Source organism: Amaranthus tricolor, chromosome 16, assembly GCF_026212465.1.
Source record: "Amaranthus tricolor cultivar Red isolate AtriRed21 chromosome 16, ASM2621246v1, whole genome shotgun sequence".
Classification (NCBI taxonomy): domain Eukaryota; kingdom Viridiplantae; phylum Streptophyta; class Magnoliopsida; order Caryophyllales; family Amaranthaceae; genus Amaranthus; species Amaranthus tricolor.
In genome coordinates this window covers 4,678,909-4,695,968 of record NC_080062.1, presented here as the reverse complement: position 1 = coordinate 4,695,968, position 17,060 = coordinate 4,678,909, and the positions used below count along the sequence as shown (strand labels likewise).

General features: G+C 29.3%; 2 protein-coding genes across 2 annotated transcripts; one reads left to right on the top strand and one right to left on the bottom strand.

The window, feature by feature from the left end:
• Positions 1-1,904: 1,904 nt before the first annotated feature.
• On the top strand, positions 1,905-4,671 carry LOC130803065 (zinc finger CCCH domain-containing protein 47-like). The gene is made up of 2 exons (XM_057667228.1): positions 1,905-2,519; positions 2,919-4,671. The coding sequence occupies exons 1-2, from the start codon at positions 2,126-2,128 to the stop codon at positions 4,343-4,345; spliced, it is 1,821 nt and encodes a 606-aa protein (XP_057523211.1). The 5' UTR covers positions 1,905-2,125; the 3' UTR covers positions 4,346-4,671.
• A 4,631-nt stretch (positions 4,672-9,302) lies between these two features.
• On the bottom strand, positions 9,303-15,487 carry LOC130803067 (omega-3 fatty acid desaturase, chloroplastic-like). Its single transcript, XM_057667229.1, has 8 exons — positions 15,068-15,487; positions 14,563-14,652; positions 13,074-13,140; positions 12,873-12,965; positions 12,048-12,233; positions 11,381-11,461; positions 10,554-10,691; positions 9,303-9,737 (listed from the first exon to the last, which is right to left on the bottom strand). Exons 1-8 carry the CDS (start codon positions 15,388-15,390, stop codon positions 9,573-9,575), a joined length of 1,143 nt encoding a protein of 380 aa, XP_057523212.1. The 5' UTR covers positions 15,391-15,487; the 3' UTR covers positions 9,303-9,572.
• Between the last annotated feature and the right edge of the window lie 1,573 nt (positions 15,488-17,060).

Genomic DNA, 17,060 nt, shown 5'->3' with positions numbered 1-17,060 from the left:
TTTTTAAGACATATTTAGATGATTAAATATATCCATGTGACATCTCGTTAGATTATTCTTAACGTATATTTTTTTACCATATACTTTTTATAATTTTTTATAATGTGTATTTAGAGATATTAAGGCTCGAAAGTTGCTTTGAAAGCTGTGTAAAAAATAAACAGAATTAAAAAAAAAATGAAAAAAGTATTTTAAAAGGCAATAAAAACATCCAAACACATTAACTTGGTCAAACAAAATTGTTAAAAAACTAACAAGTAACGAACATGTGCCAATATATTACATCTAAAAAACTTGCAATCAATAGTACAAAGTTTTAATATAAAAACCTGCACTTCACTTTTTTAATCCATAAAAGTTAAATTATTAGTTTGAAAAGTCCTGGTCAAATTCACTACGACCTACTCAATCAAGAAGACAGAAAATGTTCAACCCAATTCCAATCCTTTGAATTTTCAAACCCTAAACCAAAAATAAAAAATACCAAGTTGTTACTTGTGAGTTGTGGGTAAATTTATCAAATTTTGATCAAATTTCGACTAAACTAAATCTGATCCCAATCCAATATCACCCATTTTCCAAAATCTTAGTTAATATATGAGTTGTGCATTAATATTTTGAGTTATTTTCTTGATAAAGTTCCAAACCAAATATTTACCAAAATTTAGATAAAAGAAATTTTTTAAATAGTAGATATTTTATTGAATAATAAATTTGATGGAAAAAAAGTTGAATACAATCATTAAAAAGTTAGCGAAAAGAATATGAAAATTAGAATTATTAAAATATTTTAAAGTTAGTAAATATATAGAGATCATAAGAAATATAAAAATATTAAAATAAAGTTAGTGAATATACGTGAAAATATAAATATTATTAAAAAATTAAAATAATGATGAATAAGGTTATTGTTATCCAAAATTTGTGATATAAATAAAAAAATTGTTCAATAAGAACAAATAATACATATCAAAATGACAAATGGAAACTTAAAGAATATAAGGAGTACTATTTTTTAAATTCATATTTTATTTGAGTAAAGGTTTTCAATTATGACTTTAGAAACTTTATTTTGTCTGACATAATAAGAAAAACTAATTTTATAATTTTAATCGAAAAAATATTCGCTTGTTCCCAAGAATTTGTAAGTGTGGACAAAATGTAATGAAAACTTTTAAAATGATGTATAGCAAAGTGAATACGATAAAGTGTCTTACGTGTATATAGTATTTATTTTTAATATTTTATAATAATAAACGTAAAATAATCAAGTCAAAACATGATAAATTTAACAAGTCTAGTCGTAAGTAAAGGATAGTTCAAGTTTCTATTCTCTTTCTACCAATTTCTTTTTGGTAGATCAACGAAACATTTTAGTCACGCCCACACGCGTAGTACCCCTTTGACCCTTTGACTCTTTGACCCTTTGACTTTTCAATTTTTTTTTCATTCCTGCAAAACAACCACTATACAATAAATTTAATTCATATTTCTCCGTTTCATTTTACTTGTTAATTTTACTTTTTACATAATTTAATGCGTAATTTTAATTGTTTATAACTTAAACTAATGCTTAACTAAATTATTATAAAAATTTGATATGAAAGTATGTGATTAGATTATTTAAACAAAATCTGAATTGACTATATATCTTCTTATATATTAGTCAAAATATATAACATAATTTTAAAAGTGAATAATACCACTAAGTCTATTATAGCAAATATTTCACAACGAATAAAGTATTATAAAAATATATGACGACTATCGAGCCATGTAATACATGAATTCATATGACTATGTTTTCTTATATAATAAATGTAATATATAAAATATTAAAGTATATTATAGAATGATAAACACCGCAAAAGCTGATAGCGAATAGAATATAAAATAATAATAAAATAAAAATAAGAACTTTTTGAGGTGAAGGAAGAAAAGTCACACTTTCCAGTTTCCACCCTCTTTCCTTCTCCATTTTCGCTGTTACTTTTCCACCTTTATAAGAGCCGCCCATCACTCATTCATTCCATCATCACATTTTCTTCATTCATAGTCAAATCATCAAACAATCTTCTTAAATTCACTATCAAATCACACTATTTTTACAACTAACTAATTCATCATGGGTATAGAGATTACCCATCAAGAATCAACCCTAAATTCTACTTTACTTGAATTAGCTGCTTCGGATGACCTAAAAAACTTCAAATTAGCTGTTGAATCACTTGGTTTGTCGATTGATGATGTGGGTATTTGGTATAGTCGTCGAATCGGGTCGAATAAGATGGGTTATGAACAACGAACTCCTCTTATGATTGCTGCACAATATGGAAGTGTGAATGTTCTTGATTATATACTTGATTCGGGTAATAACCCAGTTGATGTTAATCGGGTTTCCGGGTCGGATCGAGTTACTGCTCTTCACTGTGCTGTTGCTGGATGTTCTCAGTCTTGTGATTATGTCATTCAGCGGCTTATTTCTTCTTCTGCTAATCTCAACATCCTTGATGCTAATGGTACTATTCATATTTCCCTTTTTAATATATTTTTTCTGTTTTAATTTTGAAAAATTTTATTTGTTTTTTGATCAGATTGCAATGCAAATTTACACTCTTGACTATATAACATAATGAATTGTCTTTAAAAAAAAATTATAAAAAATTATCTTTGAAAAATAATTCCTCCCTTCTAAAATAATCGTTACTGTTATAGTAACATATTTTGGGCCTCAACTATCGGTTTCTTAACATATAATAGATGATGTTAGCTGTCTGAGTAGCTTTACGGTAGATAGTTATAACTATACAATTGTTAGATATTTAGTTGTCTAATTAACCGTGTAATCTTACACTAAAAGCCACTTATAGATTTATGAATCGATACTAAATTTTTTTGGTTTTTTTGATTGATTTCAGGTAATAGAGCATCTGATTTGATTCCTATGTTACTGAAATCATCCAGTAAGGGAAACAAACAATTTGAAACCATGCTGAAATCATCTGGGTCTGATTCTGATGTAAGTTCAACTTCAGGGTCAGTTTCGGATTCCGATTCCGATTCCAAGAAGGAATTTTCTGTGTCTGAACTGCCTGACATAAACATTGGAGTATATGGAAGTGATGAATTTAGGATGTATTGTTTCAAAATCAAGCCTTGTTCAAGGGCTTACACCCATGATTGGACTGAATGCCCATTTGCTCACCCAGGTGAAAATGCAAGGAGAAGGGACCCACAAAAGTATCAGTACACTTGTGTGCCATGCCCTGAATTCAAAAAGGGTAGCTGTAAAAAGGGCGACGATTGTGAGTTCGCTCATGGGGTGTTCGAGTCGTGGCTTCACCCGGCTCAGTATCGAACCCGTTTGTGTAAGGATGAGATTGGGTGTGCAAGGAAAGTTTGTTTCTTTGCTCATCGGAAAGACGAATTACGCCCTGTTTATGCTTCGACAGGTTCGGCTTTGCCTGATGTATCGTCTCCTGGAAGCGGGTTTAGTGCTAATTCTACGTCCACTCCTCCGATGTCCCCATCGTGTGCTCCATTGTCTCCTAACAACGGAGCATCACCGGGTGCAGAAGGGGTGTTTCAGGGGAAGTCTAACTTAATGTCACCCCCTAACTTGCTACTACCCGGAAGCAGGTTACGGTCGAGCTTTAATGCTCGAGATATTGAGTCAGAAATTGAAATGGAAAGTTGGGTTGTAAACCGACAACATCAATATAACCAACACCACCACCAAGTTCTTTCACCCAGGCCGTCGCCTGGGTGGAAGAACAACAATATAGGAAGATTTAGTGACGTGATACCGGCTACAAATCTTGAACCCGCGTTTGGATCGATCAATGTGGCTAGGAAATTATCCCCACCAAATGTCGTGGAATTGCCACGCAGGAAGCTATCGCCTCCAAGAGCATTAGACTCGCCAAAATCAATGGCTGCAGCATTGCTGAACTCTCGAGCTGCTGCCTTCACTAGGCGAAGTCAGAGCTTCGTTGATAGAGCCGGATCATCACCTGCTAACATGTCTAGTCCTATGCCAACCAATATGTCTGATTGGGGTTCACCAAATGGTAAATTAGATTGGGGAATCAATGGACAAGAGCTTAATAAGCTAAGGAAGTCGAATTCATTTGGAATTCGGGGTGCTACCAACAATGTAACTCGAAGTTCTCCACCCGGGTTCAATGAACCGGATGTTTCTTGGGTTAACTCTTTGGTCAAGGACGAGGCCGGTGTTGCAAACTTGGGAGCTAAGGCGGGTAGTTTTGGTCGTAATGGTATTCGAGCTCGGAATATTTGTTCACCATGGGAGCAATTGTATATAGAAGAACAAGTTGTTATTTAAGTACAAGGAGGTTTTAGGCCTTTGCTAACCAAAAGAGATCGAGTTTTATTTATTTGAATTTATTGTTATACATTAGTAATATATGCCAAAAAGAATTTAGGAATTGAGGAAAAATCATTGTATAGTACTGGTAAGTAGAATATATTAATTTTATTGTTTTTCCTTAAGAATAAGGATATTTGATCTCTTGTGCATGTAGGAGTATGGTTTCCTCTCCTAAGGAAATCATAGAAGTTGTTTTAAGTGCAAGTTTTTTGTTCAACAATGTACTTACTATTACTCAATTTATACTTTATTTGTCTTGTTGGTTTCACAAGACTTCTATATTTGATCATGTTGATCATTTTGGGACACTCTAATTTGGGATCATTGCTAACTCTAGGCATTATAGCATCATTTTTGGTTCATCTAGTTTCTACCTTCTTTGGTTTGTTATAATTAGCTAACTTCCATAACAAAAAACCTAAATTGATCCTCCACAACAAAAAGCTTAAAATTTCAAATATTGAAAATTAAATAAATTTAAAAAATAAATTAACAATTTAGATGCTCAATAATAAGGCTACCAACAAAAACTTAAGTTGAATCAGATTAGGTTCGAATTCAGATTTAACTATCATCTCCTTATATAGCAATGTGTTTATTCGTGTCATCGGTGATTTGGGGTCACATGTTTTAGGTCAGTTCAAATTCGAATCTTTTGTCTATATTGACTTTTGCATAATTTTAAATTCAAATTTGAAATTGGTTCAAGTCGAATTCGATTACAAGATCGGACAAATATTCAATTGTCAACTGCAACAAATGGCGCGTGGGTCCTATGTAATTGCCAATTTGCAATCATATTCAGATGATGAATTGGGCTGGGCCTGGACCTATATAGCCACCCACATGGTAATAAAAATTAGTAAGTCTCTATTAGGAGATGATAATTAGAAACAAATAAGCAAAAAAAAAAAAAAAAATCCACATTATAGTCAAGTTTTGAAATTATTTCCCAAGATAAATAGTTTTTTCCCAAACCTGAAGTTTGGCATGTTCGCACTTAATAACAGTGAACAAAGGCAGAGGGTTCAAAAAAGACAAAGAGTATGTTCGCTGTTAGTAACAGCGAACAAAGCTAACACCTGGTCAAACAGGGTCAAAGCTCTGTTCGCTGTTAGTAACAACAAACAAAGCTTTGACCTTGTTTGACCAGGTCTAGTTTGTTCGCTGTAATTAATAACGAGCTAAGGCTTGACTATTTTTTTGACTTTTCTTTGTTGGTTTTGCTCATACTAGCCATTGTAGTTTTGAAATATAGTTGTTGAGATATACTATATAAATACATCATCCTTGTTCTATTCTATCCATCCTATTGCTTTTGAAGTTAAGTTGAGGTATGTTCTTGTAAATTATATTTGATATGTTCATTTTGAGATATGCTCTAGTTATGTTTATTGCTAGACCACTTTACTAGTGTTGGATTGGAAGACGGAGTGATGAATTGAAAGTTTGAAGGTGCTTTAATGAAGGAAAGTGAGAGAGTTTATGTCGATTGATTTTTAGGGTTTTGTGAAATTGGGGGAAAATGAGGAAGAAATGAGAAGCTGCTGATTTTAGAACGAAGTTGTTCGCTGTTAGTAACAACGAATAAAGACTGCAGGTCAAAATTAGTCAAAGTTTTTGTTCATTGACTAATTTTGATCATCAGTCTTTCTTCGCTATTAGTAACAGCGAACATTACCAAGGCACACGTTTGGATAAATACTGCTTACTTTGGGAATTATTTTTAAAAGTTGGCTATTATTTGACTTTTTTATAATTTTTTGCTTATTTGTTTCAAATTTTCTCAGGAGATACAACCTGATAAAAATCAATTAATTAAAAAAGAAACACAAATTCTTGTGTCTCTAAATGGGCCTGCCCATTATATATTTTTTAAAAAATATTGTAAGTAGGCATTAAGAATGATGTAAGTAGACATTTATGATATTAAAAGTAGGTATTAAGAATACGATGAATAAACATTAAGGATAATGTAAGTAGACATTAAGAATACAGTAAGTAGGCATTAATCTTTAATGAGTCGGACTTGAGATACGTTTCTCAAAGAGACGGTCTCTCAAGAGACTAGCTGAAAAAGAAAAGTTAACTAATTGTCTTTTTCACACCACGTTTTCATTCAGTTACAATTATTCAAAAAACTACTCCCTTCGTCCTATTGAATTTGTAGTATTTGACATTTTGGTCCGTCCCACTTAATTTGTATCATTTTTATTTTTAGACAATTGCCCACCACTTCCTTTTAATTTTATCCATACATTTTAACTTTCTTTAAATTTCATCCTCACAAATCATTATTTCTCTTTATTTATTACCATTATCCATCTTTTTCTTAAAATACATTTATTTATTGTTTTGATGCGAACCAAACAAGACAAAGGAGTGCTTTCGTCCCGAGAATAAACACAATAAAAACAAGAAAAGAAATCAAAAGATTATAATGAAAGAAATGATGATCCAATTTGGTAATTTCACATTTCAAAATTAATTCAAGAATATAATATAGTAGGCATTTTTATGAGGTGGTATGTTTAATAAATAGCTATTGTAATGAATATAGTAAGCTTTTTTATTACTAAAAAGAGGTATTTTAATGAACCATAGTAGTTATTTTGTTGCTAGAAGTAGGTATTATAATGGTCAATCAAGAAGATATGTTACATGTGCAAGTAGGTACAAATACTATGAAGGTTTTCTAATAGATATTTTTATCAGCAGAAAAAGATATTTTGATAAGTCATAGAAGGTATTTTTGCCAATAGAAATCAATATTTTTGTTCATATACTAGAATACAAAGCAATCTTGTATTCTAAAAACACCTACATATTTATGATAAAGTATCTTAATTATATTAAAATATATTAAAATTCTTACTTTGATACTAAAAAACACCTACTATAAGTAGTTAAAATACGTACTTACTATCTTGCAAAATGAAGAAACTAAAAACTTCTACTATTATACTATAGAACACAAACTGTATGTAGTAAGCATAATCACAAATTATATCTAATTTAAATATCTACTATAACTAGTTCAAGTGCCTCTTATAACTTTAGTTAATGTCTACTTTAAGTCTTCAACTTTAAAAAATATTTACTTTAATGAGTATGTAAACACATTTACTTCTGTATGCAAAAACATTTACTTTTATATGCAAACACACATACTATAACCATTTCAAATGCATACTTTCATTTAAAAAAACACCTACTTAAGCATGTAAAAATATCTACTGTAGCATACAAAAACAGCTATACTATAACATTCAAAAATACCTACAACCATTTAAAATATCTACTATGAATATTTCAAATGTCACTATTAACTTTTTCAATGAAAAAACATTTACTAAAACTAATTCAAATGCTTGGTATACAAATGCGAACGGATTGAGGAAATTATGGGTGAAAAACGCTATTGTATAAGCTTCAAAACTTAACCATATTCTCAATCTTAACTCTAGTCAACCTAATCCTAGTGTTAATAGCTTGTTCTTTTGATTGACGGATATATTATTATTGCAGCTAAAAACCTTGTTATTTTTTTCATAATAGGATAAGCTGAGGGAAGGAATGGATTTAAATTAGATTCGATTTTAAAACCCTATTTAAAAAAGATAAGATATTTACTCCAACTGAAATAAAACCCAATTCGCATTGGGCTTAGTTGTTCCGTGTTGTTTCAAATTTGTATATCGTCTTAGCTTGTATTAGTTAGATACGTTATATAGTTATAATTAGGAGTACAGTATTATTAACATTCTTGGTCAGGCTTAGTACGGTTTATAGCAGCTAGTGTTGGAATTTCTCTTTTAATGGTCTGCCATGTACTTTTAGACGTGCATTTCTTTTTATATAAATAAATGAATTTTTTTAAATATTTTTATGTTTCATCTAAATTGCAACATTATCGTAAATATACATAAAAATTTTGAGTGAAAATGTTGTAATGTCAATAAGACAGAAATCAAGATGAATATTGCTGCTTGTGTTCGTTGCGTTCAAGTTTCTTTGACGTGCTCTGCTTGTAGAATTGATAGAATTTGGTTCATCCTCATGTTATAGTACAACTTCTTATTACAAGGCCGAAAATAATAAGATCGTATATATTTGAGTACTTGACTTTTAAAATTTTATAAGGTCGTTATTTATATTGTGTAATTTGGCTTAGGTTTATAATTGACGTTTTGGCTGATTTGTTAATTGAATTTCAATTTCTAACTTGTTAGTTAGTTAAATGACAAAATTTTATTTGACAGATTATTATTTAGTTAGCTGAAAAATTAACCTTCAAAACCAAATTAAAATAATAGTTTTAGTAATTTTTATAATGACTTCTGACTTGTTAATAAAATCGAATCTACACTTATTAAACTATTCAAACAAATCAATTAAAACATCTAATATCCAAACACTCAACAACCAATTACATTTGTTAGATTAGAAATTAGTTTCTAAGAACGCATATCTCATGCTATTTGGTAGAAATGAGGTGATTGGAAATAAGAAAATCTAAATCACAACTTACATGCAAGGGTGATTGTGACCAAGTGTAAGATACTTGAGGCACATTACCCTAAATTAAGAAGCCTTTAATTTCGGTATTACACTTGATATGGTATCAGAGCCAACGTCACAAAATGTAATTAAAAATTTAAATCGTATCAACCTTTCAAATTCACATGGATTATTTTGCGCTAGATATGATAAGAATCTATATTATATTCACACTTCTAACCCAAAGAATATTCGTGTGGGATGTCGTGTTAGTCATTACATATCATGGAACCTTACCATCTATTTACACTTTTAGTTGAATTAGTTTCCTGATTAACTATAGCTATTTGAATACTCAATATCCTTTATTTTTAGGCGCAAAAGAAATGTATAATACAATACAAATGTTATCAATCAATACAAAATAGAAGTACAATATAATATATTCAATATCATTGTATTTAAGAATCATATTGTGGATATTGAATCCCACATCGGTAGATCTTCATTTTACTTTAAGTATTCATATCGGACAATCAAGACACTTAAGAACACTTCAATTTGGTACAAAATCATAGGAATTTTTCACAAAATAACCTAATATGACACTTGAACAAGTATCCGGGGTATACGAATCCGACTAACATAGATTGAAATTGTCTATTAAATTAAAAAATGTGGACTACATATTTGGATCTGTTTCATAGTAAACAACACTACCAGTATCACTAACATAATGATCTTTCTTCAAGCTATTTAAGAGCACACCAAGTAAGTGTAGGGGGAAGAGTCCAGATTTCTTTGGTTCTCTATAGTACTTCCCAAGAACAGGTTTTGCTGCTTCTGTCTGCATGGATATATATATATATATACATACAGTCAGAATAAAATCATTGAAATCAGTAACAATAATTTGGATAAAGTTCATAATAATAGAAGTATATTATAGATACACTTATCAACTTAAGTTTTTATTTGAGTTACTTCCGACATGATATTAGAAGTCAACGTGATAGAAGATCACATATTTAAATCTCATCTACCACATCTCATTTTTAGTGGAATTATTATTTCTACGTATGAAGAGTACTTGTGTTTCATAATAGATTATCACAAATTCTCTAATGAGACAGTTTCATGAAGATACCATCTCTATCGGGTTTGACCCAATGTACATTTATTATTTCAAAGTGATAATCTTTAATCTTAAAGTGATCACTTACAGTTTTAAAATTATACATATTTATTGACTTAAAGTGATCACTTACAATCTTAAATTAATATTAGATAAACGGGCTAATTATATGGACTCGTCTCATGATGAGACGGTCTAATAGAGGACTTGCTAATAGATTATATTTCTATAACATATTATGAAATTAGGATTTAATCCCAAATTTATATTTCACTTCTCATTTTGAATGGTTATATACATGATAGTGAATTCATAATGGGTGTTCCTTAATTAGTTTATTATATTGTATAAAAGATAAAACATTGATAACCAATAAAAAAGAGTGAATTCATATGGTAAAAAATATGGATTTAATATATTCATAATTTCTAATAAGAGTAAAGTTTTTAATAAATTTTAGTATAAAAAAAGGTTGAATAAATAAAAGAAATAGCTCAAACAAAAGTCGGACGGACTATGAAAACTTACCGCTTCAATTAAATGATAGTGTGGAATTTGTGGGAAAAGATGGTGAATAACATGAGTACCAATGTCATGGTGAATGTTGTTTATTAATCCATAATCTCGATCAAGTGTGGTTAATCCTCCTCTAAGGTAACTCCATTCCTGGTATCAAAATACATTCAATAATAGATTTTTTTAAACAAAAATTCAATTCAAAGTTATTTATGAAAAACACCATAATTGTTGTTGTAAATGGTTAAATGGTGACTCAAACTACATAGCACCATTGAAGAAGATGAATGAGGGTCGAAGAAGACCTCCGCGGGGCGCGGAGTTGCCTCTGCCTCAGGTCCGCGGGGCGCGGAGCTGCTTTTGTTTCCACTTCGCGGCTCGCGTATTTTTACACGGGTCGCGTGGTTGCGGTTTCTTTTCACGGGAAATGTCTTTTGGGACGGTTGCTTTTATTTGTGGTTACTTAAACCCTAAAACTGTCTTTCAAGTTGGTTTTATTATAAATACACCCTCTTATTAGCACTAGGGATTGATAGTGAACCACGTTAAATTTCTTGTGTTATTTTCTTATTGTTTGCATTGAATTTCATATTGTTTCATTATTGTTCATCGACCTTGCTTTCGCTGTCGCACAACAATTGTGATAGATTCTCGTAAACAACTAAAATTTACGTTTTTAGTTTGTATAAAGATTTATCTTCATGTTAAAATTTAAAGTTAACAAGAATAACAAAATATAGAGTCTGTATACATTTGGTTTTCAAATTTTGCCTAAATAAAGACCTAAATATAATGAAAAATTATTGCCTATATATAGTTAAAGACTGAGCATAACACACCTCACTGCGGTACCAAGGAAGTTTTTGGCTATGGCCGTGGTGATGCAAATAAGTCACGAAGTCCAACCACATGATAAAAATCTGAAATAATAATCAAACGATGTTTTAATAACAAAAAAGAAAGTGCTTGTTCATTATCATTTTCTGTTTTTACTTTTTAATTTTTTTTTCCAAAAACTAAAGACTAAAAATAATCCAAAAAAAAGTAATTTTTACTTTTAGTTGTTATTTTTCAAAATCAGAATGTTCTTAATAGATTTAACTTATTTTTTATTCATTCAAAAACAAATATCACATGACTTTAAAAATAATAAAATAAAAAAATAGATCATTACAGTAGTACTAAACGGACCCTAATTAAGCAATAATTATTTATTTTTCACTAATTCTTAAATGAGACGGTCTTACGGTGAGACCATTTCTATTGGACTGACCCAATATATATTTTTTGTCTTATCACTTATAATCTTAAAATATTCACTTTCTATAGTCTTAGAATGATTACTCATAATCTTAAAACGATCACTTACGATCTTAAAGTAATTAATTAAAAAATGGGCTAATTATATGGGTCCGTCTCATGATGAGAAGGTCTCATATAAGACAAGCTGTTTATTTTTTAATATTTTTTGGTATTAAAGAAAATTAAGATTAGAACATTAATTACCATATAAGGGACACCATAAATCTTAAGAAGTTGGATTGGACCAATGACAGAAGCCAAACCCAAAAGAAATAAGGCCATTGCTGACCAACAAATTGTAGAAATTATAATATCCTTTTTTGCATTTGGAGTGAATAAATCACTTTCTGGGTGAAAATGTGAACCTGATTTTCCTGGACTTCGACTCCACTGCACCATTTTAATCAATTATTAATATACAATATCGCAAATGAACAACTAAATTAAATAAATATATTCATTAAACTCATTTTGTGTGAGACCGTCTCATCATGAGATATGTCTATATAATTAGTTCATTTTTTTAATTGATTACTTTAAGATGGTAAGTAATCTTTTTAAGATTATAAATAATCACTCTAAAACTATAAAAAATAATTATTTTAAAGTTGTAAGTGATCACTTTAACGTTATAAGTGATCACATTAAGACAAAAAATGTATATTGAGTCAGCCCAATAAAAATAGTTTCACCGTGAAGCCGTCACATTTAAGAATTAGTGATATTCATTATAGGCATAGGAAGAATATATAGTTCAATAATAAATTTAAATATACATTGAAATCATGGGATGTTTTAAGCGTGTGTAACAGGTCAGGTATAAATAATACATCATATCTCAAGCATATTAATATATAATGTATGTGATATAAGGTTATGATATAAAATAATATAGGGCTTTAAATATGAAAAACGTATATGGTTATATAATTATTTATCGGTTTTTGTTTCGCCTATGATAGAGATAAATCAAATAAAATATCACTTGACCATATTTATGATATTAATTGATGAATAATAATGACTTACCAGATAAACTGGGTATGCAAGCAAGGGAAATGGAAATGTGAACCTTAATATCTTTGTAGAATAGTCCAAACTCTTATATATTTTTTCAGATAACTAAAAAAAAAATATAATAGTCTGTTAGTTCATGTAATTTTTTCTAAGACACGTAAAAATATAATGTATACGTAAAAAAATAGAGTAAAGATTAAAGAATGTATTTACTGGGTGCCATGATTCATCTTTTTCAACATGTCCGTGGTTTTGATGATGAGTCTTGTGACTAATCCTCCTACATTATCATTAAAGATTTAATGATTTTTCGCTCTTTTTTATTTTTTTTATATGTTTTAATCGATCAAAATAATTTATCAAAATAATTTTTAACATATGTATTAAAAGTTTAAAATATATATCTAAATTGAACATAACAATGTTGTTTTAAATATTTATCGAACATTTTTACTAGTATAAGAGATTTACACTTGTATAGGGACGATAGTGATTATCAAAAGTTATCTTGGCAAAAAAAAAAATTTCATGTGGAGAAAGGCAAGTCTAATGGAAAATGTAAGAGTTGTTCACAGTAAATTTGATATTCATCCGACCTTATAACATAATTTGATTTAACTTAGCTAGTGGCGGATTCAGGACTCAAAATCATAAGTAACACTATTCACCAACGTGTTAACGTAACTAATAAAAATTCAAGAGTTTTGTTTGTAAAATGAGCATCCCAAATATTAATTGAATGTATGAGGAAAAAAAAAGTGCGTTAATTACAAGCTAAAAGCCTATTTAAAAATGAATTATAGTAACATTTTTATTTTTACTTAAAAATATGGAGTATTTTCCAATCACATTTTTTATCAATTTGATCAACAAACAAATTAAAAGCGTAAAACCAAATTATAAAGTATTTTTCAAAGTAAAATCTCAAATGTAACAGTTCCAAGGTGAGACCAACTCTATTAGACTGATCATTACCGTCTTAAAAAAATCACTTACAATCATAAATTGATCAATCATAAAAATAGGCTAATTATATCAGCTCTTCTTTTGATGAGACAAGATGATTTTCCAGACCATCCATTTTACATTTATAAAAGAAGCTTTTTTTTTTTGAAATATTTTGGACCGGCCTAATTGAAGTCGTCTCACGGTAAAACGGTCTGCCTCTTTATTATCTTTAAAGTAGTTTCTACTCTCCTAGTCTATATATGCCTATCACACCTTTATAAACAAAAGTAGACAACACTATATCTCTACGCAAAGACTAAAAATTCAAAATTAGAATAAGCAAAGATGAGTTTAAAGCTAATGTTAGACAAAAAGACAAATAAGTTGGTGTTTGAAGAAGCAAGCAAGGAAGTTGTTGATTTCATCTTCCAAAAATTGTCATTATTACCGCTTGGTACTGTTAAACTCCTTCAAGAATGTGAATATGAAATGTGTTGGTGTTTGAGAAGCAAGCAAGGTATTAATTTTTGTTAAAAAGGGTATGGGTAGCCTATGCTATCCAAGGCAACAACATAGGTCCACCTATGAACTTGGCCTATAAAATGGATTAATAATTATGTAAAAACCAATATAGATACAAGATATGATTTTAAATCGATCTGAAAAATCTGATCTGAAATCGACCCAATCACCCGAATGAACACATTTAAGACATGATTTAAAGGACAAATGCATTAGAAGTAAAATTACGTACCATCCATGATAAGGAACAAGTATTGAAGAGTGAAGCAAATGACCAACGATACTATTAAGCTTGGGATTGTTCGAAAAGCTTCCATGTCCACTTCCATTTAAGAAAAAAAATAACTCGCATCATTAAAGAATAAAAATACTTATTCTACTCAAATAATTTATATAAAATGACCAACTTAATATAAAATTAAATAATTTTTAAATTTAAGAGATAAATATAAAAAACAAACTTAAACGGGCCCGAATCAATCAGGTCACATAGAAAATCCGCCATTGCTTCCAACTATTTCTAGTCATATATAGTTTCAATAATAAATTTGAAATACCAAATAATAGAGAAACAAGTTAGACTATTTGAAGATCATTTTTTAGGATAAGAGCTTATAAACTAAAAGTTTTTATTATTGTACTACTTAACCCAAGTATGAGGCATGTCTCATAAAAAAATTGTAATATTTTATAATTAAAAAATACTTTTAAATAAATAAAATAATAGAAAAACTCACCAATCATGACCAAGAACAAAAAGAGCCCAAAACATAGTACCTTGGGCAATCCAATAAAGAGGCCAAAAAGCCCAATTATTGAAATAAATAGCAATAACAACCAAACCAAAAACAATAACAATATCTCTTAGAACATAACTCATAGATTTCCAAGTATCTTTTACCCAACAATGTTTTGGAATTGCATTTCTAATATCACCTAATTTAAATGGAGGTGGTGCACCAACATCAAATAATTTCTCACCCCCATCAATAATATTAAAATTATTATTATTATTTATAATATTATTTTTAAGTGGAGATACTACCCTTTGAATCACCATTTTTGTAAAAAAAAATAAAAAATTCTTGTAAGTTTTCCTACAAAAAAAAAAAAGAAAAGGAAGAAAGAATATATATTTGTTTTCTCCAATTGATCTCTTAAATACAAAAAGTTGCAATAAATTTTGAATTATTGTATATGTAATGTGATGGTACTATGAACTAATTTTTGGTTAGTAGTTGGTATAAAGAAGAATAAATTTGCTTCCTATTTTTCCAAATATAGAGAAGTTAATGTCAAGTTAGGATTGCTTACGCTAGGCAACTTTCTCTAACAACCTTATGTACTAACTACTGACGATGTCTATTGTTCTATCAATCCTTTTGATAAAAAAAAAATCTTTTTTTTACCATTAGATAAAAACTTCATCTATAGAATGTGAGTGTTAATGCGGAAAATCCATAAAATCTCCGCAGTTAAGCGTGTTTAAGTGAAAACAATATTAAAATGGGTGACCTGAGAATTTCCCGTGTTGCATCGATTCTTTTAACACACACAGACACACATAATAAATAATATCTTAGCTATTATTTGATGAGTTATTTTATTATACTTCATAATAATCTAAAACCAAAAAATTACTATATGATATATTTGGCCAATAAAGGACATCAAATCTTTTAATATATATATACTAGTTTACAATCTTCTATTTTTTCAAAAATATAAATTAATTGAGTTTAAAAAAATTAATTTTAGCAGATAATTATACTACGGAAATGGGAGAGGTAGCAATTTTGAGAAGTAATAGATGTGGTGGTGATTTAGGGCGGTGATGGAGGTGATGGTAATGGTTGAGAGAGAAGAGGAAAGGAGGCAGATATTTCCCTGTAAAGGTTTTTAAATAAAATTTATTCGACCAAATAATCATCTAATTTTATATAATAATTTAAATTTAAATATATAAAATTTAGTTTTAATTCAACAAGAAATACTTAAACTAAAACCAATTCGATAATTCGAAATGAACATGTATTTCCACCTATTTCCTCGTTCCATTTGATAAAGTTGCACCACTATGATAAGAAAAGTTTTGCACTATGCAAATATAAAAATATAATAAATGTGATAAATGTGATAAATGCCATTAAAAGAAAAAGGCAATATAATAGGCCGTAGGAGTACAAGGCTACAAGCTAGCTAGGTAGTGCCGAACCCATTATTGTTGATGGTTGCCTCAATTAGGCGGGAAAAAGTTGATTCGATCTAAATCTAATTTAAAAGTAAGTTTGTGTTAGAGATTTTTAATTCAATAAAATAAATAGGTTAATTCAACCTGATATATTTATTAAATGAGTTAGATTAAATTTAAAATTTATATCTAAAATAAACTTGTATAACTCATTCAATTAAACGAGCGACTTAATTCCAAGTTAAATCAACATGTATAACTTGAACTTAATTCTTTTAATATTTTTCTATTTTTCATCCTAAGTACAAATAAAAAAACTCAAATGAATAGTTTAATATTAAGACTTAAAGAATAAGATGTAGTCAATAAAAACAATAAAAAGAAAACAAAAAAACTCTACACGAGTTAAGAGGATTGAAATAAGGTCGATCTAATCTATTGCAGATCTTTTTGAGTTACGATTTTCGACCCAATTAACTAAAATGGTTAGGTTTGGATCAATGATTTTCTGACCTGTTAATATACAACCTGAATCCAAA

Excerpts from the sequence above, each read along its gene's own strand:
- LOC130803067 (XM_057667229.1), bottom strand. The coding sequence starts at position 15,390 with ATGGTGATTCAAAGGGTAGTATCTCCACTTAAAAATAATATTATAAAT. Across the intron at positions 12,234-12,872 it reads TTGCATACCCAGTTTATCTG|TGGAGTCGAAGTCCAGGAAA; the intron begins GTAAGTCATTAT and ends AAAATGGTGCAG. Across the intron at positions 11,462-12,047 it reads TTTATGGTGTCCCTTATATG|ATTTTTATCATGTGGTTGGA; the intron begins GTAATTAATGTT and ends TTATTATTTCAG.
- LOC130803065 (XM_057667228.1), top strand. The coding sequence starts at position 2,126 with ATGGGTATAGAGATTACCCATCAAGAATCAACCCTAAATTCTACTTTA. Across the intron at positions 2,520-2,918 it reads CAACATCCTTGATGCTAATG|GTAATAGAGCATCTGATTTG; the intron begins GTACTATTCATA and ends GATTGATTTCAG.